At 40.0% G+C, this 27632-nt stretch overlaps 1 protein-coding gene across 5 annotated transcripts; it reads left to right on the top strand.

Moving 5' to 3' along the window:
• Positions 1–317: 317 nt before the first annotated feature.
• CCAR1 (cell division cycle and apoptosis regulator 1) lies at positions 318–26356 on the top strand. Of its 5 annotated transcripts, XM_081913078.1 has the most exons (25): positions 319–465; positions 1745–1865; positions 3762–3934; positions 5494–5538; positions 7508–7540; positions 8877–9070; positions 9202–9316; positions 9403–9595; positions 11664–11793; positions 12027–12188; positions 13375–13600; positions 14143–14256; positions 15574–15740; positions 16471–16681; positions 17516–17599; positions 17931–18116; positions 18897–19088; positions 20031–20264; positions 20945–21056; positions 21442–21524; positions 21958–22104; positions 22527–22647; positions 23112–23297; positions 23608–23813; positions 25833–26356. In XM_081913078.1, exons 2-25 carry the CDS (start codon positions 1793–1795, stop codon positions 25884–25886), a joined length of 3441 nt encoding a protein of 1146 aa, XP_081769204.1. In that variant the 5' UTR covers positions 319–465; positions 1745–1792; the 3' UTR covers positions 25887–26356. The 5 variants fall into 5 exon arrangements, with proteins under 5 accessions (XP_081769203.1, XP_081769200.1, XP_081769204.1 ...); XM_081913077.1 differs by lacking the exon at positions 25833–26356 and having other exon boundaries at positions 318–465; positions 7514–7540; positions 23608–23923; XM_081913074.1 differs by lacking the exon at positions 25833–26356 and having other exon boundaries at positions 318–465; positions 23608–23923.
• The last annotated feature ends 1276 nt before the right edge of the window (positions 26357–27632 follow it).

Raw genomic sequence — 27632 nt, 5'->3', positions numbered from 1 at the left:
TTAGGCCCGGACCTCTCAACCTCGACATTCCCTCAAGGTGCCTACTCTACAGTAAGATGGCGCTGCGATTATGACCCGCCAAGCAAAGTGGCGACGGAATACGACGTAATGCAAATCGAATGACGGCTTTCCTCATAGGATTCTTCGCTTCTCGATCATTAGGGGAGGGGTGGGGCTTCCCTTGACGCATGCGCGCCGTTACTTCCCTTCCTTGTTTTGGAGACGGCGACCCCATCTTCCCGGAGCACGTGTACGAGGGAGGGGCGGAGAAATCTCACTTCGAGACGTCACCGAGGTGCGCGGCGCCCGAGTGAATCGCCCCCTCCAACCCGTCCTCGCTCGCACTCCACTTCGACGCATGCGCCGTGCCTCGATTATCCGTGTGCGCGGGGTGTCGGAGGGGGTGGGGAATGTGCCGGAGGAGTTTGAAATGGCCCCTGTGAGTCCTCATTCGGCCCGCGCCAGGTAAAGGGTCGTCGGGGTTGAGGCGCGTCAAAGGCGCCGAGGCCGGGTTGGCCGTTTCAGACGTGACGAGCCTTGAGGTTTCCGACAGCGGCCCTTGGGCGGGCTGGGCAATGCGAGAGAGGGAGGCTCTTCTCCCGGGCGGCAGGCAGGCCTCTGCCCCTCATTGTTGTTGCAGGAGGAGGAGGAGGAGGCGCGTCTCCCGCTCTGCTTTCTCCTCGGGCCCCTGTCCCTCCACCTGAGGAGGAAGAGCGAGCGAGCTGGCTGGCAGTTTCGCCCTCAAAGGCCTCTTGTCTGTGTCCCCGCCCGCCCTCCATCCACTTCTTCTCGCCCCCCACCCCGCGTGCCTCGCATGCATGGGCAGCGCGAGAGCCACCCAATAATTACTTCTTTGTTTCACTCCGTGAATTTCCTCCACTCGCATTCTCTCGTTCCTTATTTGTAGGCCTTGTTTGTGTCGCCCCCCCCCCCACGTATCCCATTAAATACAATATATCTTCCATCCTGCCGGTGAGGTTTTCTTTGCAAGTGGTTCACGCAGGACAATTGGACGTGTGATTGCTAAGAAGCGAGTCGGACTGAGCTCAGTTAAGCTGGCTGTCAGGTGCTCGCGACCTCAGTCTGCCTACGTGCAGGTTTCTAGTGGACGTTGCTTTTTCTCTCCCCCGCTCTAACTTTTCGGGAAACTTCCGTTTTCAAGAGATTGCTTTTCATCTTTATTCTCCGAATACATATTGCTTTGGAATGCAGTCTCAATTTCTGTCTCAGGCCTAAGTGTTTCAGTATACCTGGTATTTTCCCCTGCTCTTTCGCGCAGCAGCTCCAGTCGCTGGACTCCCCTAGGTTCACAATCGCTGATATTTACAGTGCAAAGACCTGTTCTTTAACTGCGGTGCCATTTTAAAGTCTGCAAGTCAATTAAACTTCTGTGAACAAAGCGATAGCGTTGCTCTTGGTAAGGTGCCATATTATGTTGCAGATGCATCCACACCTTGAAAGATGAGCTTCTAGAAGTCTTGGTTACAGCTACGTATTGAACTTTTGTCACAAACCAGGTTTTTTAATGCATTTACTTAGAACATCCAGGTGTTTATTTGCCTATGACTTTTGTGCAGTCCTCCCCAACCAAAGGTTAGTTTAATAATTGTACTATTGTTAATTTACTTTAAAACGTTATTTGCCACATCACGGGTTGAAAACCAGTCTGTCTAATCTGGAATAGACTTGCATTAAAATAATTTAAGTGTTAGTGTGATTTTCATAAAGTTATTTATTTTGATAGGTCACAGTTGTAGAAGACTAAAACAGCAAAAGAATTTTGTCACTCGCCATGGCTCAGTTTGGAGGACAGAAGAATCCCCCTTGGGCTACCCAGTTTACAGCCACTGCAGTATCTCAGCCAGGTCAGCGTTTATATTTCTTTTTAACCAGTAACTACTGCCTTAGCTTCAATCTGACATTCTTCAAGGTTTCATACTTTTTGTCAGAGGAAACCAAAATAAAATAAAAAGTTCAAAGGGTTTTAATTGATAAATTGGATTGATTAAAATGCTTTGTCCAGCCAACAAGGTGATCCTGTTTAATTAGCAGAACTATTTAAAAAAATTTTTTTAATAAGTTCATTAAAAATGCATGCCATCAAACACCTTAAATGAATAATTTATTCTGATGTGACAGATGAGGAATGCTTCTTCTAAGATTTTGCCACACACATATGCATTATCATAAAGATGGTGTGCTCTTTTCTTTAGTAGTATTTATTTTTCATATGCATATATATGTGGATTTAATAATTTTATCTAGGTGACATCCCTAAAACTCAGCAATTCTTAAATGTAGCATTGTGTTTATATGAAAAGGGCAGGAAATTTGCTTTGAATACATCATGCTTTGAATACATATTGGTGCCCCTGTTATACAGAGACTGGATTTAGCTTGAAATAGTAAGTAGCATATTTTGTTAGTTGTTGAGCCAACTATGCTTTGCAGTATACCACATTCAGACAAGTTATTAAAACAGGAATGCTACATTTCTTCAGAAGCATGGTTTTCTTCCTTGTTCCCAAGGTGGTTTTTTTGCTGCTTAAAAGGGAAGAACCTGATAATTTTGACAGACTTGGGCCTTCAGCTGGTATTTTTCCAACTCTGTTTTCAAAGTTTCTGTAAGTGTTTAAGAGTTTGGAGCATGAAGTTCAAGGCTAAGAATGCTTAGCTGAACATATCAGAATTTGTCTAATATATGGTCACTTTACAAATAATATGTTGCTTTCTGTTGGTGCCCTTAGGTATAATGGAAATAAAATTGAATGAAGTTTAAAATACAGAAGCTTGAAGGACCAGTAAAATTTGAGAATGAGCAGTTTTAACTGTGAGGCCAGAAATGAAATGAAATTGTTAATTGCATAATTATTTCTGGGCTTTCCCCTCTAAGCATGTGCAGCACCTCTTCCATGATCATGATGAGGCCTAGATGCTGATACTAAGTCCAAATAATATACCATGTTATTTACCATGTTATAGTTTCTCTTCTTCCCTCTCCCCTGCTGCATCTATTAGCTGGCAATAGCAGGTGCTTGCATACTCTTATGGTGCATCAGTTTTCAGCTCCATTTTTATTCTACATATATTTTGTAACAATTGTTTGAATAAATGCAGAATGATTTATATCATACACTGCTTTGTTAATTGTTAAGTAGCACATTATATCTTTAAATGGTTAAGTTACAGTTTGATATATCAGCCAGTATTGCATTTATTTTCCTCAAAATGTTGGCTTTCAAAAGATCCAGAATTCATCTATATTTAGCATCAGATCATTAAGTCTGCAATGTGGTTTGAAAATGGCCTGTGATCTGGCACACCAAGAAGTCTTGGCATAAAGCATACTCCATCCTTAATTTCCTATAACTGAATATACCTATTAGCTTTAAGGCTAGGTTTTTATTATTGCTCTCAGTTTTATGTTCCAAGTGAAGAGTTGCTGAAGACTCCATTGATTTGTTGCTTTGGATCTATCCTGCCAAGTGTGTGTTAAGCCACATGTAGTAAACATGAGCTATAATATTCTTTGGCTCTAAACTAAAGTAAAGTTGAACCTTTTCTGCATTTGAACAGCAGCTCCTATATAAAAAGTGCATGTGCTGTATATTGGGGTGCAAGGAAGAGCCATTTCCCCACAAGCTTTGACTTACAGGAGGAAATCCTTAGTGCTGTTAAACCCCATGTTTGACCATGATGAGACTGTACTACCCACCCACCCCAAACTAAGATGTCCTAATGCTTAAATCCTACATTTTCAGCTGCTCTTGGTGTTCAGCAACCATCCTTACTTGGAGCATCTCCTACAATATATACACAACAAACTGCATTAGCAGCAGCAGGCCTCAGTACTCAGACACCAACAAACTATCAACTCAGTCAGACAGCTGCTTTACAACAGCAAGCTGCAGCTGCAGCAGCCGCATTACAGCAGGTAAATGGAACTGCATTTGCTGACTCCTATTTTTGTGCAGCCAGTGAGTGGCAACTTCAGTAAAACAAGCCGAGGTCCAGATAAACTTTATAATCTGCTTTGAGATTTTTATTTGTAAAATGATTTTACTATTGTTTAGATACTGAATGCTATATAGTTTTTGTGTAGTCTGTCATGTCTAGGGCTTTCTTGTCGTAATTACACTGAGCCTCTGTTTGGTGTTCTCAAAATATCACATACCCTCAGAAATAGGGAAATCTTTTTAGTAGGGACAAATGTTATTTGTTAGTGTCTTTCTCTAACAATGCCGAAAAAGACGTTGGAAAAGCTAATAAAACACTAAATCACAATTCTGTAAACTAGAGTAAAAACTAGTGATGCATCAGATTTTAATGCTTAAAACATTTTTGGAGAAAGGTAGGTTTTCAAGGGATTTGGCAAGTACCTAAACACATTCACGTACCCCTTAGTGGCTTTCCCTAGTTCTTAAGTATGTTCATGGTGGTTATTATTATTTGTTAGTCACTTTATACAAAACTCTCAAACATATGCTGCTGGTATAGCATAATTTCGTTCCTCACAGTATGATCTTCACTATAGCAACATGATTGGATTTGGCTACGTGATGATGTCACTGAAAGTACCACAGCCCTCACATTGCTTTTATTATTGAGGAAAAGAAGAAACATTTGCCTGTTGCGAAAGCAATTAGTCTGATGTTCCCAGCCAAACGATGCTGGTGATTTCTTGATGCACAGTACTGGCAAGCAATGACTTGTGTCCTGATCCAGTTCTATTTATATATTAAATTTGTACCCCACCTTTCATAGTTATGTGTGACCAGTTGCAACAGAATATAGATGAGAATGTGCATCCTATTGATACTGTAGTGTAGATCAACTGCAGCTGTATGCAGATGTTGTCCTTGCCACTGTTTTCAATGGGATGTATTTCCAAATGTGTGGACATTCTCTTATAACTAGCAAACAGCAAATAGATTTGAGTGAAGGAGTGTTGGCCTAATTCACCTTCACATATTTGCAAAGTGGTGTGAAAATTGCAGAAAAGTAGGGGGCACTCTTCACAGGGGGTGAAAAGGTTCATGCAGGGCTCCTTTTGCTTGCCACTAATAAAATCATTGCAGCATATCTGTCCCCTGTGGTTTAACCCAAATTAGGTCAAACTAGGATGTGTTAATGAACTAGAATATTTAATCTGCAGCTGGCATAACTGGGTGTTGTGATCTTGCGAAGCTCCTGTTCATTTCATTAAGGCTTGCTTATGGATATTTCATAGCAGATTGTACTCGGCATTCGTTAATTTAGTTCATGTTGTAATATCTAGACTGATTTTTAAAAAACAATAAATGCTTTTCAGAGAAGATACAATACTGTTTTGTTCAGCTGATGAAATAATAGAAATGCAAGTATCGTCTTTTTTGTCTTAAACTTTATTTCTACAGTTTGGTTTTGCCATATTTACATTTCTCTGAGATTGTAGTATACAGATATATCTTTTTGGAGTACTGTCTAGCTATCAATTCTGATTCTGTTTTTCAGCAATATTCACAACCACAGCAGACCCTCTATAGTGTACAACAGCAGGTTTGTTCACCTCTTTGTGTGCATATTGTCAGTCTCTTATTTGCTCAGTCTGAATTGGTCCATAGTCTTCCAGTTCTGGATGATAGCCCAAAAATGTATTTTAGTTTTATGTCATTAAATACAGAAATGATTGAAATGTTCACATTAACTGACATGTAAAACCATTTGTCCACCAATATACCTCCCTACTTAACGTAGCTTCACTTTAACATATCCTCCAACACTCATAACGTGGCGGAGGATTCAACAATGAAGTCTTATATTCCTCCTCCCAGTGTCACATCAGACTGAGCAATTTCAATATATGCTAACAAATTGTAAGACCATGTACATTTTTTAAAACACACACACACACTCAGTCTCTCTCTCTCTCTCTCTCTCTCTCTCTCTCTCTCTCTCTCTCTCTCTCTCTCTCACATACACACACACACACACACCAGCATATGTTCCCCACCCAAATAGCTACCTTCTCATAGTGGGTTGTATCCAACCGCAGACTTCTGCTTGCTCAATGGAACTTTCCCCTCTTATCTCTTTCAGCCTCCCCAGCCCACAACCTCAGAATCTGCTCCAGAGGGTTGAAAGACATTTCAGAGCAGATTCTGAGGACATGTGGGGAGAGGAAGAGGAAGGGAAAGTCTCACTGTGTGAGCAGATCTCTGCAAATGCAGTGTGATATGCAACCCTATGTGTGCAAATTGCTGTGCCCTTATATTTGAATCTCTACAGAACCGTAGTGACTTAACTAAGGCATCTTGGAAACTGTTTTTCTGCTGTGATGAAACTGATCTATATTGTTGTCAAAAAAAAGCTTCATTTGCTGGGTTCTTTGAGAAGAGTAATGAGACTGAAGTTGGTCTGAGTATGGCAATGAGGGAAGTGGATGTACCCCAACCCTCATATATTGTCCTGGATACTAAGAAGGGGGAGGATTGGTCTTGCCTTATCCTTTGTATCACATCTTCCCCCTGAACCTCCGCCACTGGGGCAATTCAGAATGAGCCACAAAATAGAGGCACATTATAATCTAGAATTTGTGGATGGGATAACTATATCGGTGGTGTTGGAAAATGTGCTTTCAAGGACTCATCTTTGGACAATAGACATCTGCTGTTGATACATGGCGATATTGCGCTGCCATTGCCATTTTTAGTCTTGATTCATCCCGTATTACATAAAAGGGAAAATTCCAAACCCCAGCCACTGGTCTGTGTGGTTTTATGGAGTTGTGGAGCCACTGCTGTATCCACAGCCCTACCATGCCAGGGCAAAAGTTGTGGGAGTAGGGTGATAGCTGCAGGAGCCTGAACTTGACGCAGCCTGATGCCATCACACAATGGTAATGATATCTGCTCAGGATCCAACATACCCTGGGCCAGCTCAGCCCACCCCACCTCCAGAATACTCCAATTTGGGACCTTCGGCTGGCTCCTGCTGGTGGGGGTTATGCTAGTAAAAGGTAAAGGTACCCCTAACCGCTAGGTCCAGTCGCGGACGTCTCTGGGGTTGTGCACTCATCTCGCTCTATAGGCCGAGGGAGCTGGCCTTAGTCCGCAGACAGCTTCCAGGTCATGTGGGCAGCATGACTAAGCCGCTTCTGGCGAACCAGAGCAGCGCACGGAAACACCGTTCCTTCCATACACCCATTCTGGCAGCAAAGTGATGCTTCTGTCCTCCTGGTGGTGGCAGCCAGTGGAAGACCAGTATTGCTGAGCAGAGGGACACCACCTAATTCATCCCCTCTGAGCCTAGCACAAAGTGAGTTTGGACTACTGCAAGAGTGGAAAGCTAAGTGTTGGCCAAAACTGCATAAAGAGCAGCTATTGTATAGATAAATAATATCCTAGAATGCAGGTATAGGCAATCATGAAAACATTTTGCAGCTAGTTCTCAAAGCTAAATATGGCTAAAGAGGAAGCTGGACTTGCACAAAGCATAAAAAGTAATTCATGGTCTTGTATTTTTTAAGTTGCAGCAACCTCAGCAAACTCTTCTAACCCAGGTTAGTTTTATTAAAGCTTTCATCACTGTATAATAAATTTGCCTGTGCACTTGTCAGCTCTGCTTTTGTTTAAAGTTTTAAACATAATGGGACCTTTATTATGTCTCATGTAATACAGACAACTGGTAGTTCAGTCCAATGTGCTCTTTATCCCTTTGATTACCTCCCCCTCCCAAGCCAAAATAGACGTGCCCTTGTAGTTCTACTGTTATAGAGAGATATTAATTTCATGTCATTAGAAGGGGTATTTCTAATGCATATTTTCTCTTAGACTTCTGTTGATGCTTTAAAGTTTTTAGATATTTACACCAATGGTTAAGACTAGAAACTTAGGCTGCCATTCTGTGCACACTTACTAGGAAGTAATCTCTATTGAATATGATGAAATTTACTTCTAAGTAAATCTGCATAGGATTGTGCTGTAAGTAGTATACAGATATTTGAAGAGATTTTTCTTAGAATAGGAAAGTAATTATTTTATGTTCATAAAAAGTAGTGGACAAAAGGTATGTACAGTCCCGTCCCGTCCCCCCCGCAAGGCAGCCTATATTGCACTTGAAAATTATGAAACATTTTGCAGCAATGTAAGATATTCATTCATATTTTTGTCTGTGTGCTAGTCTTTCAGAAAACGTTGTAAACATGTTTCAATGTGCATAACCACTTTAGGGAGGTCAAAATATAGCATAGGAAAGAATAGGTTGCCGAAAAGATAATTGACACAAATTAAATAATAGAAGCAAAATTCAAAATCTGGAAATGTTCTTGGAAAACATTGATTACATAGCAACTGAAAAACAATCTCTGCTTCCAGATCATGATTGGTGCTAGTCTGAAGGCATTTCTGTGTTCTGATGTGCATTTACAGTTTTCATGTTTGAGGTTATTTTTATAGAAATACAAATAAGCCTACAGTTTGAGGAAATGATTTGGAAGAAATGGCCACCATAATAAGCAGGTGGGGTTTTGATATATTGGTTGAACCAGCTTGTGCAACTGCAGTTTGATAGGAGAAAAATCAAGGTTTATCTGTTTTTTTCTCCCCCAATGTAAAAAGGTATAGTTTTTTGCACTTTGTACAATGCAACTTTAGTTCAAAATAATTTTTCAGAGTGTGTGGCCTTTGACACCTGAGACATGTTTTCAGAACCCACCCTATTCCTATGGATGTAATTTTAAAAAACATTTTAAATATTGAATTTTAAATTGTTGGGACCTGATGGTGAAGAATGGGTAATAAATTGAAAAAATACAAATTATTATTATAATTATTTCAGCTACATTATTTAGAAGATTGTCAGTGCTTACATAATTTCATGTTTTATTTTGCACGCAGCCAGCTGTGGCACTGCCAACAAGCCTTAGCCTGTCTACCCCTCAGCCAGCAGCACAGATAACTGTTTCTTATCCAGCACCTCGCTCAAGTCAGCAGCAGAGCCAACCACAGAAGCAGCGTGTCTTTACTGGAGTAGTTACAAAGCTACATGACACGTTTGGTTTTGTGGATGAAGATGTATTCTTCCAGCTCAGGTAACTTAATTTTACCATACGTGGACAAGTGGTGATCCTGATAAAATGCATGAGAAATAATATAGAGAAAGAAGTTTATCGAGAAATATGGTAGTGTGACATCTAATCATGCGACTCTTTTCATTTTGCAGTGCTGTGAAAGGGAAGAGTCCTCAAGTAGGAGACAGAGTTTTGGTAGAAGCAACATATAACCCTAATATGCCTTTCAAATGGAATGCGCAGAGAATTCAGACTCTACCAAATCAGGTATATACAGCCACTCAGTCTGACTCTTGTCGGCACCTTTAGTGTAAAGCTGATTCACAAGTTGTTCCCTTTTTCTTCCTCATTAGAACCAGACTCAAACCCAGCCTTTACTTAAGACTCCTCCACCTGTACTTCAGCCTATTGCACAGCAGACTGCATTCAGTGTGCAGCCACAGCCGCAGCCACAGTCGCTGCTACAGGCACAGATATCAGCGGCTTCTATTACACCTTTGCTTCAGACACAACCACAGCCTTTGTTACAACAGCCACAGCAGAAAGGTATTTCTTCAATACTTGACATATATTGGATGTTTTCTTTAAAAAAAAAATGTAGAAGAATATAACTGACTGAATAGTATCAAGGCTATATGGTCTTCAGTTTACCTTGTAGCTGAAGTGCAAGAGAGATGCTGCATTCCGAAGTCAGAACAAACCATGATTTGTTGTGATGGGAACTTCAGGCTTGCGTATTCCCGCACACGCAGGGTATAGTTGTTAAAGCTTCCAATTGCTGTTTGTAACCACAATTTCCAATTTTATCCCAGTATGGAAAACTGCTTATACAAACCATGGTTATTTAACCAAGTTCAATTCTCATTTAACTAGCTATGATATGTATAAACCACACATTCCCATATTCAGATTAAATGGGAAACTGCCTTGTTGCAAACTGCAACAGGAAGCCTTGTGTGCAAAAGGTGGGAATGTAGCTCATAAACCTGACATTCACCATAGCACATTCTCATAATGTTAAACTGGTTTATTATAGCATTGGAATGTAGAACCCAGCCACACATTTTGTAATCAAGGTTCTCCGTGGATATGCTATGATTTTGTTTATAACTATAGTCTAAACTTTGTGTTGCCTGTTAGTATCCATAATATATATGCATTTTAACATCAGCTGTAGAATACCATGCTTCATCCTTCTAAAGAATAAAAATGAGCCCCTCTACGAGCCTCCATTAAGAACAAGGTACCTCTAAAAAAACGTAAGACCAGAATTCATAATCACTTTGTGGTTACTTTTTGCGTAAAATAGGTTGGCATTAGGGCTGGTAAATTGACTAGTTCTGTGGTTTCTGAAGAGGTAAATAAAAAAGATGGGTGTCATTCATATAGAGCCTTAACTTTCAAGAGAACCTGTTTAGTGTCTACATAGAAACTGTTGATGTTTTGGACTTTACTTGAACAATCTGAACTAAGGGGAAGTTACCTTGTTTGGTTTGGTTTTAAATCTGTTTTGCCCGCATGTTCTTTCTTAGGCCTCCTTCTGCTCTGTGGACTTTGTATTTGCTTGCACTATTTCTGAGTCTCATCCTGTTGTGTGACATCTGGCACAATTGCATGCTGTTATATGCTCTGGTAGACATTTTCTTGAGTACTGTTGCTCAGTCTTCTTTTCTACAGCTTGAGTCAAATCTAGACCTCTTTTTCTTTGCTGCAGAGAACTGTGGATTGCCCAGTTGATGAGAGTAACCTCTATCTGTTGTTCATGTTGTAGTTTATGGCATTGCCCTCTCACAGTGCTTAATGAGGCAATCATTGTGGAGTTATAGCAACAGAAATGATAGATTGTTGATGATTTGAGGGCCAGTTCAGACTACTTGGCAATTATTTGTGACCCTTTCCCCCCATCTTGTGTGTTCTTGTGAACAACTGTAATGCTTGAGGGCAAGCTGCATGTCTCTGGATGCTTACTAATTAGCAGTGACTCTCCAGCATGTAGTCACTGCCTGATTACGTGCACTTGCTTCCCTATCAGATATTGAGAAGTGTTAAGCAGGGAGCATGTGATGGACAAACAGCCTCAAAATGAGGACTGGCCTTCAGAATAAACACCAAGAGCAGTATTTTGTTGAAATGGACACTGATTTACACCCCACATTGCTGGAAACTGAATGGTTGAGTCAAAATCTTCCAGCATGTTAATATTTTCTGAGTAATGTAGGTTTAAAACATTCAATCAATATAATGTTCTCTTGAACCATTTTGTTCAGAGTTGTGTCCCTCCCCTTGAATTCTGTTAAAGTGAAACTAGCTGCATAACCCAGTATGATGAGGCTTGCATTGAGGAAGAAAAATTCATCATCTTGCCTATATAATTTGAAGAGTTAACTGAATGCATCCCATTGGATTAAATATGAGAAACCTTATGTTGCCTATTGTTATTAGATGATTGTTGGATTGCTGCCACATTCATTTCTGCAAAACAAATGAGCAAATGTTCTACGCTATTAAAAAGCATGAAAACGGATAGTCCAACAAATAAGCTACATTTTTGTGTTATAATTTGCTTACTGATATGAAATTCTTAAGAACTTGTGGGCTTTTCCCCCCCTCCTAGCTGGTTTGCTACAGCCCCCTGTTCGGATAGTTTCACAGCCTCAGCCAGCACGGAGATTAGATCCACCACCCAGATTTTCGGGGCGAAATGACAGAGGAGACCCCATGGCTAACAGAAAAGATGACAGAAGGTGTGATACAAAAATTCCTCTCAATTTTCTGTACATATTACAGACAGCAAATAATTTAAGTATTTGAAGTCTGAATGTAAGTACTGTTCAGTTTTGTTAATGATGATTTGAGAATGGAAGTTCTGTATGTTTTGATGTTTGTTGCTGTTGGTTCTAGAGTTATAGGCATGTGAGCTCTGCGTTCATAATGGTAGACGCTAAAACAAGACATTTATATTTCACACATGGTTAAGTCGTGAAAGGGAGCGTGAGAGACGTAGGTCACGGGAAAGATCACCCCAGAGAAAACGCTCTAGAGAAAGATCACCTCGGCGAGAGAGGGAACGATCACCCCGAAGACCCCGACGTGTTGTACCCCGTTACACGGTCCAGTTTTCCAAGTTCTCATTAGACTGGTATGTTATCTTGGTGTCAAATTGCAATTTCATATTTTTCTGTGGAAGGTATCTTACTGCCATAAAATAAGGATGCATTAAATAAATCCAAGAGATTGAAACATAGCTTCATTTTTATTGACTTTAAAGTTACTTAATGTAACTCAGTTTTACTTGAATGTTGTTTTTTCTCCACCCACCTCCATCCACTGTAGACAGAATATTTTGTGCAAATTAAGGAGATGTACTTTTTAAACCTTCCACTGTACAATGATCCTCTTTGTATTATACATTTTTACAAGCGTGTGGGGTGGCTGTGGACATTGTGCAGGAATTTTGGAGCCAGATATGTTGCAAAGTGGAGAGCTGAAACAGTTTACCTGGCAATAAAGCATTGGCTAATCTGTAAAATGTTGCAAGTTGGGTGCAGAATTCAGTACTTTCAGAATCTCAACTTTAATTTGAAAGAACATGTTTCTAACCCTTGAAGGGGTGAAAAAAGGCTTGAAAATGTGAAGGGAATGCAGTATTTTCATGACTGATATAGGCTATAGAATTTTGAGAAATCTATGGTACCTTATTATATGATACATTAAGGGTATACACCTTAATAGTGTACTTTAAGATTATCATGATAAAACAAGGAGTTTCTGCCCAACCTGTCTGTACCTCGGCTAAAGCCTGATCAGGGCTGGACTATAGTGATTTCCATTTACTCTGACAGCTGCCTAACTGTTCAACAGCTTCTGGAGAAGCAACTTACCCTAAAAACAAAAAATGGTGTTGGTTGGGTTTGTTTGTTTGTTTGTTTGTTTGTTTGTTAACTGATTAAAACATTTTTTTATATTTCTGATACTTGATAAAAGTTTAATGGCTATGACAAAAAGTACCTTAGCTTCCACAAAGGGCTGAACCAAACTTTTGTGAGTCTTGATTTTTGTTTCAATATTTGCATGTTCTGTTTCAGAGAATGTTTCAACAAGCAAAAAAATTTTTTTAAAAAATTACCCAAAATAAAGTTACTGTATTTTTCTTCCAAGATGTGGACACTAATGGCTCTGAGCTGCTTTTCAGTGATGTCAAAAGTAGAAGCAAAACTATAAAAAGAGTGTTTGAGCTCAGTTCTCATTCTCCATCTTGCTACAAATTTGCTTTTAAGCCCCAGCTCTTTTAATTGTTGTAAAATATATTTTCTTACTGTTTAAAGCCTTAGCTGTGATATGATGGAACTGAGACGGCGATATCAGAACTTGTACATCCCAAGTGACTTCTTTGATGCTCAGTTTACATGGGTGGATGCATTTCCTATGTCAAGACCATTTCAGCTAGGAAACTACTGCAATTTCTATGTAATGCATAGAGAGGTAGATCCTTTGGATAAGAACACTTCTGTACTGGATCCACCAGATGCCGATCATCTTTACAGTGCAAAGGTATGGCCAACAACCTAAATCATTCCTGCTTGCATAGAAATGTTTGGAAATGCTTCTTTGAAGGGATTCCCTTTGTCTTCTGTGCATAGGTTTCCAGTGATGTTACCTTTGTCGCAAATCTTGACTGAACAGTAAGCTCAGTTGGACCAGATTCGGTTTCAACTATTTTTCCCCAGAGTGGGTGACATCTTTCCATGGATTCTTTAGTTGGTCCCTTGATTCATGTTGTGTGTGCATAAAATCTTGGCAAGATTGCAACAAACTCTATGTGGCAATTCAAGAAGCTTTGGATTTGCAGGCTAATTTAGACAAGTCTTATTTTGTGCTTTGGGCATGTTAGATGCTGTTAGAAATTTAAAATCAAGTGATGATTTCATTGATATTTTTGGATATTTAACCCTTCAAAATAGGTGTATCTTTTTTTGACTTTATGCATTAATCTAGTCCTATTGAGTTTAGCAGCTAAGTGTAAGATACCAAGCTTTGAATCATAGCTTCGTTACGTTGTCTAGTCTTTTTTTTTTGTCATATTACTGTAACAGGTGATGCTCATGGCCAGTCCTAGCATGGAGGATCTCTATCACAAATCATGTGCTCTTGCTGAAGATCCACAAGAGCTCCGGGATGGTTTTCAACATCCCGCTAGACTCATAAAGGTAAAAATACGCATTTCTAGCAAACAAACATAAACTTAGAATTTTTTGCTGGAAAATTGATGCAGGTACAAGCTTTCCACATAGTTTTCTTTATGTTGGGAACATAGAATTCCTATATGGACACAAATAATTACTTTTGAAATGTGTTTTATATATTATTCTTACAGGAGCCCCCCTGTAGTCTCCCATCCAAATTATTAACATGGTTTGCATGTTTTTTACTCTCAGCACTGCTGAAGCATGTGCTCTTCCAAACCATTCACAGGACTAGCTTTTAAAAATGGTCTTAGATCTGTTGCATTGGAGAAAGCCCTTTCCTTGTGCATGAGCAGGAGGAGAGAAGGTTCTCGCCAATTCCCCCTGCTCCCAAACTGCTCTGGATCTTCTGTGAGACTTTGTTCACACAACAGAATCTTTAGATCCATGATAGTCCGGTGTTTTTTGCGTCTTGAAAGCAAATAACATCACCTTGAGAGAAATGGGGGGGGGGCGGGTTTCCCATAGACACCGTGAAACCATCAGTATAATCCTATGCATGTTTACTGTGAAGCAAGTTCTCCTTTTCTCTATTGGAACCTACTTCCAAGAAAATACCTTCTTATGTTTCTGGCTAAAATACTTTTAAACTCTCAAGGTTATGTCAGTGAACGTTTATACAATTCTATAAGCCCCTGATTTTACAGTACAGAATATTATTTTAATCTGTTGTTTAAAGCATTTTTATATGATGACAAACTGTTCCGAAGTCTTGCAGAATGAATGAGTAATGATGTTTAAACCTATTCCATTACTGAAATGCAATGTGGAAAAAAGAAACTGAACTCATTCTTGAGCAAGACTTAGGCTGCAATACTGTATTCACTTACCTGGGATTATTCCCATGGTAGCCATGTATAGAATTGTGCTGTCATTCTTGCAGATTAGGGATAACTGCTTGTGATGGCATGTAAACTGACAAACAGGTATGTGTAATTTTAATGGGTTGTATCCAATGCAAAATGGACTTCATCACTCTCCAGGGTTTGGGGAGACTGTAGGGCAGGCTTCCTTAACTTCGGCCCTCCGGATGTTTTGAGACTACAGTTCCCATCATCCCTGACCACTGGTCCTGCTAGCTAGGGATCATGGGAGTTGTAGGCCAAAAACATCTGGAGGGCCGAGGTTGAGGAAGTCTGCTGCAGGGCATTCAGAAGAAGAAAGTGGAGTCCAGTTGAACAGTCGGAAATCATTGCAGCATAGGATTCTACCCTTTTTTTGCAGTTTGGATAATCTTTTTTTTCTTGGAAGGAAAGTGCTAAGTAGCCTATTCTTCTCTAGTTTTTAGTGGGTATGAAAGGTAAAGATGAAGCCATGGCTATTGGTGGACACTGGTCTCCCTCACTGGATGGACCTGAGCCGGAGAAGGACCCATCTGTGCTGATTAAAACTGCCATCCGTTGTTGCAGGGCTCTAACAGGGATTGATTTAAGTGTATGCACACAATGGTAAGTACTACATTCTTAAAAACATTTTGATGAAATAGCAGCATGCTTAATATCCTCATGGAAATGATTTGGGCAAAATCAACCACTTCTTTATCAGCAGCTGGTAGTAGCTGTGCAGGCAAACTACTCAAAGTGATACCCTAGTTGACAACGCAAATGTGATTTTGGTGCCAAAAGGTTTGAAGAACAATGAACTTTAAATAATGTGTTTGTATTTGTTGTTTGAACTTTGCAATGCTTGTATGTTAAAATATTCTTTCATTTCACGCATAGCTGGAGGAGATCGCCAAGGAAACTTCATTTCATTATTCTCGTGTTTATAAATAATTAGATGTTTGGGGCAGCCATATTTTCTCTTGGTCGATTTACTACTTGTGTTAATCAGCTGTCGATCGCTTTGTGGAGCACCTTCCAACAATAAATAGAAAAAAAGAGTTCAACTTTTATCTTTTATTTCCTCCCGAGCCAGATGAAATGGCACATTTTAGTGCCAAGTGCAAAAACAATTGCCTTCAGCTTTTTTAGTATTAAATTTATTCCCCAACAGATGTCTTATAATGCATTGTACACAAGTTTTTCAAAGAGAACATATGGCTTTCATATTTTTTTTCTTTAGAAAAAATTCAGGTTGTCGCAGCAAAGTTTCTTTACTTGATGTGCTACAGTGATCTAGGCTCTGTAAAATGTATTGTAGAATTTTTTTTCCAACATGCTTCTTCCCTTGCAACAGGTACCGTTTTGCAGAGATTCGCTACCATCGCCCTGAGGAGACCCACAAGGGGCGTACGGTTCCAGCTCATGTGGAGACAGTGGTTTTATTTTTCCCGGATGTTTGGCATTGCCTTCCCACCCGCTCAGAGTGGGAAACCCTCTCCCGAGGATACAAGCAGCAGCTGGTCGAGAAGCTTCAGGGTGAACGCAAGGAGGCTGATGGAGAACAGGCACTGAACGCTAATCCCTTTTTCTATTTCTGCTTCTCACAGGCGCAGGAACACAGGCACAAAATGCACACCACATGCTACACCGCAAACATACCTAGGAGGAACATAATTGGTAACAATGACTGGTAAACCAGCTTTCAGCAGTGTAGAACTTACTTGTGTTTAATTACAGCTAGTGTACCAACTTAAGTGTATACTGATGCAACAAGTGGAATTTAAGCTGTGCACTCCATGCACAAATCTTTTTAATCTTAGAACTAGTTGCTGGAATCTGGGACCAGTTATTGAGTTAAGATTTCAGTTTTAAAAGTTGTGTTAAGCATTTTGCCGTTCTACCAAAAAACAAAAAACTTTTATTTTTTTCTCCCATGTGTTAGCCTTTTAAAAAATAATATTAAGAATGGTACTTTGAAATAGGCAAGACATTGAAATAACATAGCCTAAAAGAATCTTATCTGGCTGATTGGCAACTTGGTAAATGTAAAAAGGTCTAACAAAATGAGGAGTATTTTGGGTGGTTTGAAAATTGGGGGATATCATACACTGTGTGGTTGGTGGTGACCAGCAGTGTCTGTGTGTCCCCGATGATCTTTGTGTTGTTGTTCTTTATCACCCTTTTGTGTTTCACAGAGATGGCTCTTATTGGCTGATGAGAGAGGCACTGTTATAAACTAGTAGAATGTGTGTATGTGGCTTTGTTGAAATGGTAACTTTAGGAGAAGACTGTCTGATGAAACAGTTGTGGCCTTGCCCAGGTCAGCTGCAGAATTTAAGAAATAATCATATTCATTTTGAAGCTTTCTGAAGGATGATGACTTTATTTCATTTTTTTAGGATGAAGAGGAGAAGGATGATGGGGAAGCAAAAGAGATTTCTACTCCTACTCATTGGTCCAAACTTGACCCAAAGGCAATGAAGGTAACCATAGCTGAAGACTTCAGGATGTTTACATTACATTACAAAGTCTAGTAAATATTGCAGTATTGTTTCTTTTCTGAAGGTAGTACAGTTATTGGGAATTGGTGTTGCTTTGATCTTTTTAAATGAGTGAAATCTTTGAAAATCACTGATACACATTATATTGGGGCAAATGTATCATGAATTTTTTTAAAAATGAAGCTTTGTGATTTTTGCCAAGTTTTGTTTGCCTTATATTTCAATAATTTGAGATGTGCTTGTCTCTGAATAGGTTTGATTATATAAATACTAAATTGTGAATTGAATGCTCACTGTAATATTTATCAACTAGGTTAATGACTTACGCAAAGAATTAGAAAGCCGAACTCTTAGCTCAAAGGGCTTGAAATCCCAGCTGATAGCCCGACTAACAAAGCAACTCAAAGTGGAAGAGCAGAAGGAAGAACAGAAAGAATTGGAAAAGTCTGAAAAGGAAGATGAAGAGGAGGAAGAGAGGAAATCTGAAGATGACAAAGAGGTAGCTGTCTAGTGGATTTACTAGTGGAAAATGGTCACTAGTAAATGTTTAGTTCATTATTAAGCTGAACTTCAGGTGTGTTTGTGTGTGATAGGAAGATCTTCATAATGAGAGTTAGGACTGATCTTACGCATGCATACTGTAGTTGTTGGGGACTGCTTTCTCATAACTTCTTGCCATACCAATCCAAAAGCTACAGGGTCTTGTCTCCAGTGTTACCTAGCCCCTGAGGAAAGGTGGTGGTAGCATGGGAAGGAGCTGCTAAGTCATTTATGTCTACATCTCTATTTATATGTGCATCTTCCTTGTTGCAATAAACATTGCTCGTGCTAAGAACACTAAATAACAGGGCTTGTTAAGTTACATTAGAGTTAAATAAATTTCCAGCCACAACGTAGTGCTGATTAGGCCTTTGCTTTGTAGAGAAGAAATATGCTCTCCTTTTCCTCAAATGCAGGATACATCATCTCTCATCTCCTTAATCTTAGGTGTCTTAGGGTAAGAGAAATTGACCCGAGCATCTTGATCACTGAGTGAAAATTTCAACCTGGGTCTCCCCAGTCACTCCCACACTAGGCTGACTCTCCAGGTTCTGTCATGGATTGTCCCAGCTAGCATGCATATAACATTCACATAGGGGAAGGGAATAGAAGTGTCCAGTAAACAACTGAGTATGTGGCTCTCCCCACTCCCCCTGCCTTTTTGCCCTCCTAAAGAAGTAAATATTTGAAGTTCATACTCTGACGTCTCCACTCCAAATTCCTTTTTTCAAATCTTTAGGAAGAAGAAAGGAAACGCTTAGAGGAAGTGGAACGCCAACGTCGAGAGAGGCGATACATCTTGCCTGATGAGCCAGCAATCATTGTGCATCCGAACTGGGCAGCCAAAAGCGGAAAGTTTGACTGCAGTATTATGTCTCTTAGTGTTCTTCTGGATTACAGGCTGGAGGATAACAAAGAGCATTCTTTTGAGGTCATCTCTTCACCTAACTTTCTCCCCTCACTATTTCTGAATAGCTGCTTGTGTGATCACCCTTCTGATCACACAACATTGGATACAATTAATTAAGGTGCCCCTGTTCTCTTAAGAGTGCAGCCTCTCTAGCTTCAAGCTTTTGATTTTATGCCCCCATCTTGGTTCTGTGATGAGACAGGGCCAGCTCAATTACTTACATCAGATTAAGAAAAAAAGGACACTGTTTACCAGCAGTACAGCTGTGAAACCTCCATTCATTTGAATTGGATTTGCACCAAGCTAGACTTCTGTGCTCCTGTTACAGTAAATAAATTATGATAATTGTATCCCTCTCTTCTACTGTAGCCTGGCACCATACATGAAGTGGCTTAGTGATCTTCAAGTGGGGCCAATTTATAAGAAAGTTGAACTTTGCCATGGAATCAGGGGATATAGTTGGGCAACTCCATATTTTGTAACTTCAGCCTGCCTTTCTGTAAAATGAGGATATGGTGAATTTCCTCACTAGAATTTTGTTTAAGCAAAAGAAAAGATTGTAAAACTGCAGAATTTCAAGTGCAAGGTTAATTTTTTATTTCTGCATTCTTTTAATGAACAGGGATTTTAATATTATTGTATTGAAGTTGAATATTATATAACTGTTTTCTTAGGTGTTAATCACTTCTAGCAAAACCAGCAAAAAGTCTTGTGGCATGTTAAAGACTAATCTATTATGACATGAGTTTTCATGGACTGTAGTCCATTTTTTCAGATGTATAAAGTGTTATCCTGAGTTGTAGGTATATTGAGGGTGGGGCATAGTACACAGTGAGGTAGAAGGAAATGAAATGTACGAAAGAACAAGCAGAGTTATTTACATTTTAACAAGAGTATGCGAGTGTACTGTTTGTAATTCTGTTTCGGTGCTTTGTTAATTCTGGTTTGTTGCTTCCTGTGCAGGTTTCATTATTTGCTGAACTTTTCAATGAAATGCTTCAAAGGGACTTTGGTGTCCGAATATACAGATCCCTCTTGTCGCTTCCAGATAAGGAAGATAAAAAAGATAAAAAGAACAAAAAAGATGAGAAGAAAGAGAAAAAGGAAGAACGAGATGATGAAAATGATGACCCAAAGCCTAAAAGAAGAAAATCTGGAGATGAGAGAGAAAGAAAAGATGAGAGGGATGACAGGAAGGTTAGTGGCCATTAGAAGAAAGAACTAATCAGCTGATGGATTAAGAACGGTTTGTGGAGGAAGGGCTTGTTACTACATTTCATCAGTTTTAATTTTATTTCTCATGCTGGTTAATTTTATCAGATCTTGCCTGATTGGAATTCTATAACTGATTTCCTCCCCTTACAAGGAGTTCAAATTGTTATATGGAAAAAAAAATCCTCCCTTACCCCAGACAATGACAACAACTGGAGCACTGCTTCAGCTTAATAATTTTCTGATTGTTGGTTCACTCTTCAGGGCAAATAGGAAATGCAGAAACGTAAGCAATATCATCATCCGTTTTCACGAGCTCTTGCTAGGGGAGCGGGATTGAATCCCAGATCTCTGTGATTTGTTTTAGAAACTTTTGCACCAAGGGGGAGATCCAGTGTTTTATGAATGGACTCCCCCTTCCTCTCCTCTCTGTGCACTCCAGAATCTGCTCCAGAGGGCTGAGGGTTCTTCTAAAGTGGATTTAGAGATATACAAGGGAGAGCAGGGTAGAGGAGAAGAAGGGATAGCTACATTACACAAGCAGAAACAGATTACCCAGTCGGGCAGACACAGTTGGATATCACCCCCAATTTGTGTGGTTTGAAGGTTTTTAAATTACTGCTGCCAGTTGTTGGATTGTGTTAATATTTATGAACTAATTACAGAGAGAAGATAAGAGGAAGGATGATGCTAAAGATGAAGATGAAATGGAAGATGACAATAACCAGGAAGAATACGATCCAATGGAAGCAGAGGATGCTGAAGATGAAGATGATGGTATATGGGGATGGTTACTTTAATTAAAAGGTGGCAGGTGCAGACAAAGGCAAAACTGTAGAGCCCTCAGTTATGTGTGTTGATTTCCACTAGTGAATTTGCAGTGTGTAACAGACTGTGTACAATATTTCTGTACCTTTTGATGTGAAAATCCAATCCAAAAAACTACAATTATTACTTAAGATTATTGAACCAAAGTGGTCCAGAAGAGAAATAATATATTTGGCACATGCGTGTTAACAGAACCTCTGCTGTTTCTTTCTATGTTGTAAGATGCCCTTAGCATCACATGAGCTGTGTGCATCTTCATTGTAAGATATGTATAATAGCAATATAAAGTGCTAACATAATATGAATATGCTGAAGGTAATGTTTGTTTCCATAGATAGGGATGATGAGGAAATGAACAGACGAGATGACAGAAGAGAGGGAAACCGGCATTGCAAAGAGAGAGCTTCTAAAGATAAGGTATTTACTGCTGTGAATTTCTAACTGTGAATCGATGAAGATGCTAGAGAACTGGGAAGGAATAGCCTGTCTGCCAAAACTGTCTTCATCAGTCTTAAGTTCTGTTTCTTGAAGGGATTGTTTACTGGAGATAGTGTCAAAAACCAATTAAGTTGAAAACTCTCTCCATATTATGTAATATACTAGTAGCTCTGACCTGTAATCAGTGTGGGAACTAACTCCTGGAAAAACTTCTGTCAGATCCTGCTGCTCCTATCTCTTGTCCTCATAAATTGTATAACCATCTAGTGCTTAGTGTTGTTGTGCTTTAGAAAAAATTTATATATGCACATGACTTTAAGGAAGCTGTACTTCACATATTTTCTAATACTGAAATAACTAATGGATAATAAAAAGGGGGGAAAGCCTTATTGTTATAAAATGTGTTTTTTAGGAAAGAGACAAAACACAGATGATAACTGTTAACCGCGATCTTCTGATGGCTTTCGTTTATTTTGATCAATGCCATTGTGGATACCTTCTAGAAAAGGATTTGGAAGAGATACTGTACACACTTGGACTGCATCTCTCACGAGCTCAGGTTTGTTGCTAAAGCTGTATGGGAATGAAGAAAAGGGAAGGCCTTGCAGCGCTCAGTCTGCATCACTCTGGGGTTTTTTTCTCTGATTAACTGCAGTATAATAAAGAGAAATAAGACTTGCCCAGTCACTTTTTATACATCTGTATTTTCTTTGCTAGAGAAAAGGGAGGAAGCAAGGGGGTGTTCATGACGAAAAAAATGATAAATGATTGAAGTCCACATGCATACAGAAGAATTTTATTGTCAAGAATTTACGTAAAATTACTCTCTTGCCGTAAAATATCTCAAGCTTCGAGATTTGATTTTCTTTTTTGCCTTTTTAATGTATTTATATTGTAAAAATGTATTGCTTATATTATGCATGAGAATCATGCCTTTGTTGAGCAAACCATTAATGTGAATTTGGTCTCCTGCTATCTTAGGTTAAGAAGCTGCTTAATAAGGTGGTGCTTCGTGAATCTTGCTTTTATAGAAAACTGACAGATACTTCTAAAGATGAAGAAAATCAAGAAGAAACTGAAACTCCACAGGAAGAAATGCTAGGTGACACAATTTTGTTATATATGAAGACATGTCTACCATTATGTATGGTGCAATATTTTCTACCTGTGTCACTTTAATAGCATGTACTCTTTCTTCAATGTGGTAGGTAGTAAAGGCTGCAGCAGTGAAATTCAGAGAGGGGACCATTTTGAATGAGCAGAAGTCCCTGTGTGCTTGCACACGGCACATTTGGATCCCATCCTGTTTTTTCCATATTTTGCCAACATGACGATCTCAACACTATGGACAATCTGAAAGTTTTTTGAGTGGGAATTTTACTCCTTATGTTGGGACTGAGGATGTGGGGGAGGGATACATTTGTTTCACTCTTGGAATATGCGAGTACACTGGAATTCTTGAGAAAACGTGGGGCTTTGATAATTTTCTACTGTAGGAGTCTTGAAACTCACCAGACATGTCTGGTGGTGACGTTGATTTTAATGATATGTCTTAACCCCCTATAGGAAACAGGCTTCTGCTACCATCACCTGCTATAAAACAAGAACCAAGAAGCTCAGAAGAAAACGTTGGCCTCATTGTTTACAATGGAGCTATGGTGGATGTAGGGAGTCTCTTGCAGAAACTGGAGAAGAGTGAAAAAGCCCGAGCTGAGATGGAACAAAAGCTTCAGTCACTAGAAGAAAAGACAGGTGGGAGAGTGAGATTTGAATTATTGCTTCACACATTCAGAAAGGTTTATTATTAAAGCAGAAAAATACTTTAAAGCTGAACAATTACAATTCCTGTGAATTGGGTGGAGTGTATGAATACTCAGGTCTTCTGGCCTGAATAAAGAGGACACATCTTACCAAATCACATTACTAGCTCTGCTAGGTGATACAGCTGTATAATTAGGTACATGGCATCTTTAACGCTGTTTGTTCTGTAATGCTTGAAGGAATATAGAAAAACCGAAAGTAAAAGATTAAGTGTTTTAAAATCTTTTTTTGGGGTTTTCAGATGAAGATGAAAAGACTATATTGAATTTGGAGAATCTGAATAAAGGTCTGTCTGCAGAACTTAAAGAAGTCAAAAAAGATGCTGGCCAGCTACAAGAGAATTTGAAGGCATCAGAAGATACAAATTTGCAGTTTGAGGGGCAGCTGAATAAGACAATCAAAAGCTTGGCTACAGTTATGGATGAAATACACAGCGTTCTTAAAAAGGTAAAGGTTTTTCTAATTCTGGGTGGGAATAATCTGTTGCATGGGCAAAGCGAGGCCTGCTTGTGCAACCAGACAAACTGCACTTTATTAAACTTTGCCTAACCATGGAGGTTACGGGTCACGGGTGGCGCTGTGGGTAAAACCTCAGCGCCTAGGACTTGCCGATTGTATGGTCGGCGGTTCGAATCCCCGCGGCGGGGTGCGCTCCCGTCGTTTGGTCCCAGCGCCTGCCAACCTAGCAGTTCGAAAGCACCTCCGGGTGCAAGTAGATAAATAGGGACCGCTTACCAGCGGGAAGGTAAACGGCGTTCCGTGTGCTGCGCTGGCTCGCCAGATGCAGCTTGTCACGCTGGCCACGTGACCCGGAAGTGTCTGCGGACAGCGCTGGCTCCCGGCCTATAGAGTGAGATGAGCGCACAACCCTAGAGTCTGGCAAGACTGGCCCATATGGGCAGGGGTACTTTACCTTTACCTTTAACCATGGAGGTGCTGTGGCCTGGAGGGTGTCATGAAGGCCACACAGAGGCCTGTATTTGGATCGTGGGCCTGAGGTTCCCCATCCCTGTGAAAGAGGTGTATAAGATTAGGCATTGCATGGAGAAACTGGGTCGGGAGAAGTTTTTTCTCCCCCTGTCGTAATATTAGAACTCTTGGGTTCTAACGAAGCCGAATGTTGGAAGATTCAGGACAAACACAAAGAAAGTACTTCACACAGTGCATGGAACTCTCTTCCCCCAAGAGCTAGTGATGTCCACCAACTCAGATGACTTTAAACAAGGATTAGAAAAATACATGAAAAATAGAGCTGTTGATGGCTTATGTTCCCCTCCACTCTTAAAGAGGCAGCATGCCTCCGAATTCCAACTGCTGGGAATCAGAAGCGGAGAGAGTGCTGTTGTACTCAGATCTTGCTTTTAGATTTTCCTTAGGCATCTGGTTGGTCACTGTGCAAATAAAATGCTGGACTGTGGCCTGATCCAGCAGGGCTCTTCGTATGTTTATATGATGAATGCCCCCTTCCATCAAAAAACAAGCCTTAAAGAGGCACTGACTGTTTACTTAGAGACCCCACTGTGGTTCTTTAGTCAAGACACATTGCAAGAGGAACAATACAGTATAATCAATATCCTTTAGAGCCAATGGATACTGTTGCACATGTGGAAGATAACACCCAAAAGAACTTCAAGAAATTGAAATATTGCTTCAGTTATATTACTTTCTTGCCAGCCCTGGCATTGAAAGTGTGTATGTGGGAGGGAGAGGGGAGGTGAGGCAGAGGGAAAGAAGAGGGAGAAAGAGTAGTAGGTTTGGTTTTTGTCTCCTAGCATATTAAGGTAAAGGTAAAGGTACCCCTGCCCGTACGGGCCAGTCCTGCCAGACTCTGGGGTTGTGCGCCCATCTCACTCAAGAGGCCGGGGGCCAGCGCTGTCCGGAGACACTTCCGGGTCACGTGGCCAGCGTGACATCGCTGCTCTGGCGAGCCAGAGCTGCACACGGAAACGCCGTTTACCTTCCCGCTGGTAAGCGGTCCCTATTTATCTACTTGCACCCGGAGGTGCTTTCGAACTGCTAGGTTGGCAGGCGCTGGGACCGAGCAGCGGGAGCGCACCCCGCCGTGGGGATTCGAACCGCCGACCTTGCGATTGGCAAGCCCTAGGCGCTGAGGCTTTAACCCACAGCGCCACCCACGTCCCCCTAGCATATTAAAAATGTGCAAATATCTGTGATTTCACATTATGTAAAAGAGTAGTATTTGAAATTGTACTAGTATTTGCAACTATTGAAATCTGGTTTCCCTAGGTATTCAGGTATTCATTTTAAGTGTATAGTGTCATAGTTTGGCACTTCAAGCACAAGACACAAAGATCCATGCTTATTAATCACTAAGTGGCTGATGACAGGTGATTAAAAAATAGTACCTGCTGTTAGCATGGGAATAATGCTGTATATGAATTTATACATTACTCAGGGCTTCAGTTGATATAACCCTTCATTAGTGTATTTCCTCCTTTTCTACAGGATATTGTGAAGATTGAAGATCAGAAATCCAAAGAAAATGGAGCAAATGTATGACAAACTTGCTGCTGCTGTGGGGAATATGGTGTCACATAATGTAATATAAATCATGAAACTGGAGTGTATGAAAGTGGTGCATGTTTGATTTGAGTAGTATAAATACCTTAGTCCAAGCAAAGGATGTAAAAAGTTTTATAAATGTGCGAGCCTGCTTCAAAGCATTGCTTGTAATTCATAGCTCTCAATTTATTAGACACTCCTTGAGTGAAAATAATTTTGCATTGCAAATATGTTTTAGGGCAAACTTCGTTATAGTTTGAATGCTAATAAAGTTCATCAATTTAATGGAAAGTAGCAAGTATTTAATTACCAAATGTTTTCCTTTTAAAGTCTAGTGGAGACTTTCCCCCCATTATTTATAGAAATGCCATTCTTAGGTTTTTATTTCAGTCTAATTAGCCTTTTTAAATTCAGGTATAAATCATAGCATGCTGCTTAATTTTGCAAGTAAAGATTTTTAAAGAAAATTTTGAATTTCTTGTCACAGTTTCTTCCCTTTAAATCAAACCTTCTCACGTGGAAGTTGTTCTTATTACTGTTTTGGTGCCCAGTGATTAAGAAAAATAGTAAGGAACTTAGCAGAATGGTAAATTGGGATTTATATGAGAAAATGTACAATTGCATAACTGGCCAGTAGATGTCACTATAATGCTTTATAGGGGTGGGCGTGGGGATTGCTACTACTTTTATATTGGCTCTCATTAAACTGGTTGTTTATTTTCCAGTGTTAATTCATTAAGATTTCAATAAGTCCAAGTGAGTAAAGTATTACATGCATTTCACACAACTTAAAAGATCTAAATTTAAGAAGTGACACAGCATTTTTATTTAAGAGAGAGAGTATTTAAGAGAGAGAGTATAGGTACATGAGCTTTACTCAAGTTAAGCAGGAACATGACCTTGGGGTTGTAATGGGCTACTCAGTGAAGATGTTGACCCAAGTGTGTGGCAGCTGTGGAGAAAAAGGCAAATTCTGCACTAGGGAACCTTGGGGAAAGCACTGAAAATAAAGCTGCACCTGAAATAATAGGTATAGTTCTGGTTGCTGCACCTCAAAAAGGATACCATAGAGCTGGAAAAGGTTCAGGAAATGGCAACCAAAATGTAGATGGAGCAACTCCCCAATGAGGAAAAGGTTGCAGCAGTTGGGCTTTCTACCAGTGCAGTAGCAAGGTCTACACACTGATCATTACTCAGTGTACCGTCACTGATTTCCTAAGCTCTGATCAAACCAAGTTAAGTGTGTAGAATTTAATGGTAATTTAATGCCTTGGATTTTGATTTGTAGAATATGGGAGTTTCTCTTTATGTGCCCGGTATTTTGAAAGCTGAGAGCACCATGCAGTTAAAACATACACAGAATGGAAAAAAACTGGGGCACACCACAATGCTCAAAGCTTTTGTTGGTCGTTTGTTTAAATAAAAGTCTTGTTGCTTAGTCGCTACCTATTTAGTTTCATGGTTCACGAAGACCTGTTGCAACCTATGAAGAGGAAAACATAAAAAGCAGTCCGATTAGAGCACTCCTCTTTATTATGCATCCCTTTAACTGTACAGAATTAAGTGTATTCGTTGGCCTAATTTTTTACCCATAACTCTATCTCAGTACTGTAGTAACGTTGGCAGCTTTTGTGATTGACCTAAATAAAAGGTCTGGTCCATCTGCAGCAAACAATATGTGATTGGGGGTGGAAGTAAGGAGTCTATAGTCCACAACCTTGCATAATTATTTTGCTGCCTCTG

The sequence above is a fragment of the Podarcis melisellensis genome, assembly GCF_964234715.1.
Source record: "Podarcis melisellensis genome assembly, chromosome: 5".
In the NCBI taxonomy this organism is placed as follows: Eukaryota; Metazoa; Chordata; class Lepidosauria; order Squamata; family Lacertidae; genus Podarcis; species Podarcis melisellensis.
This window is presented reverse-complemented; position numbering and strand designations above follow the sequence as displayed.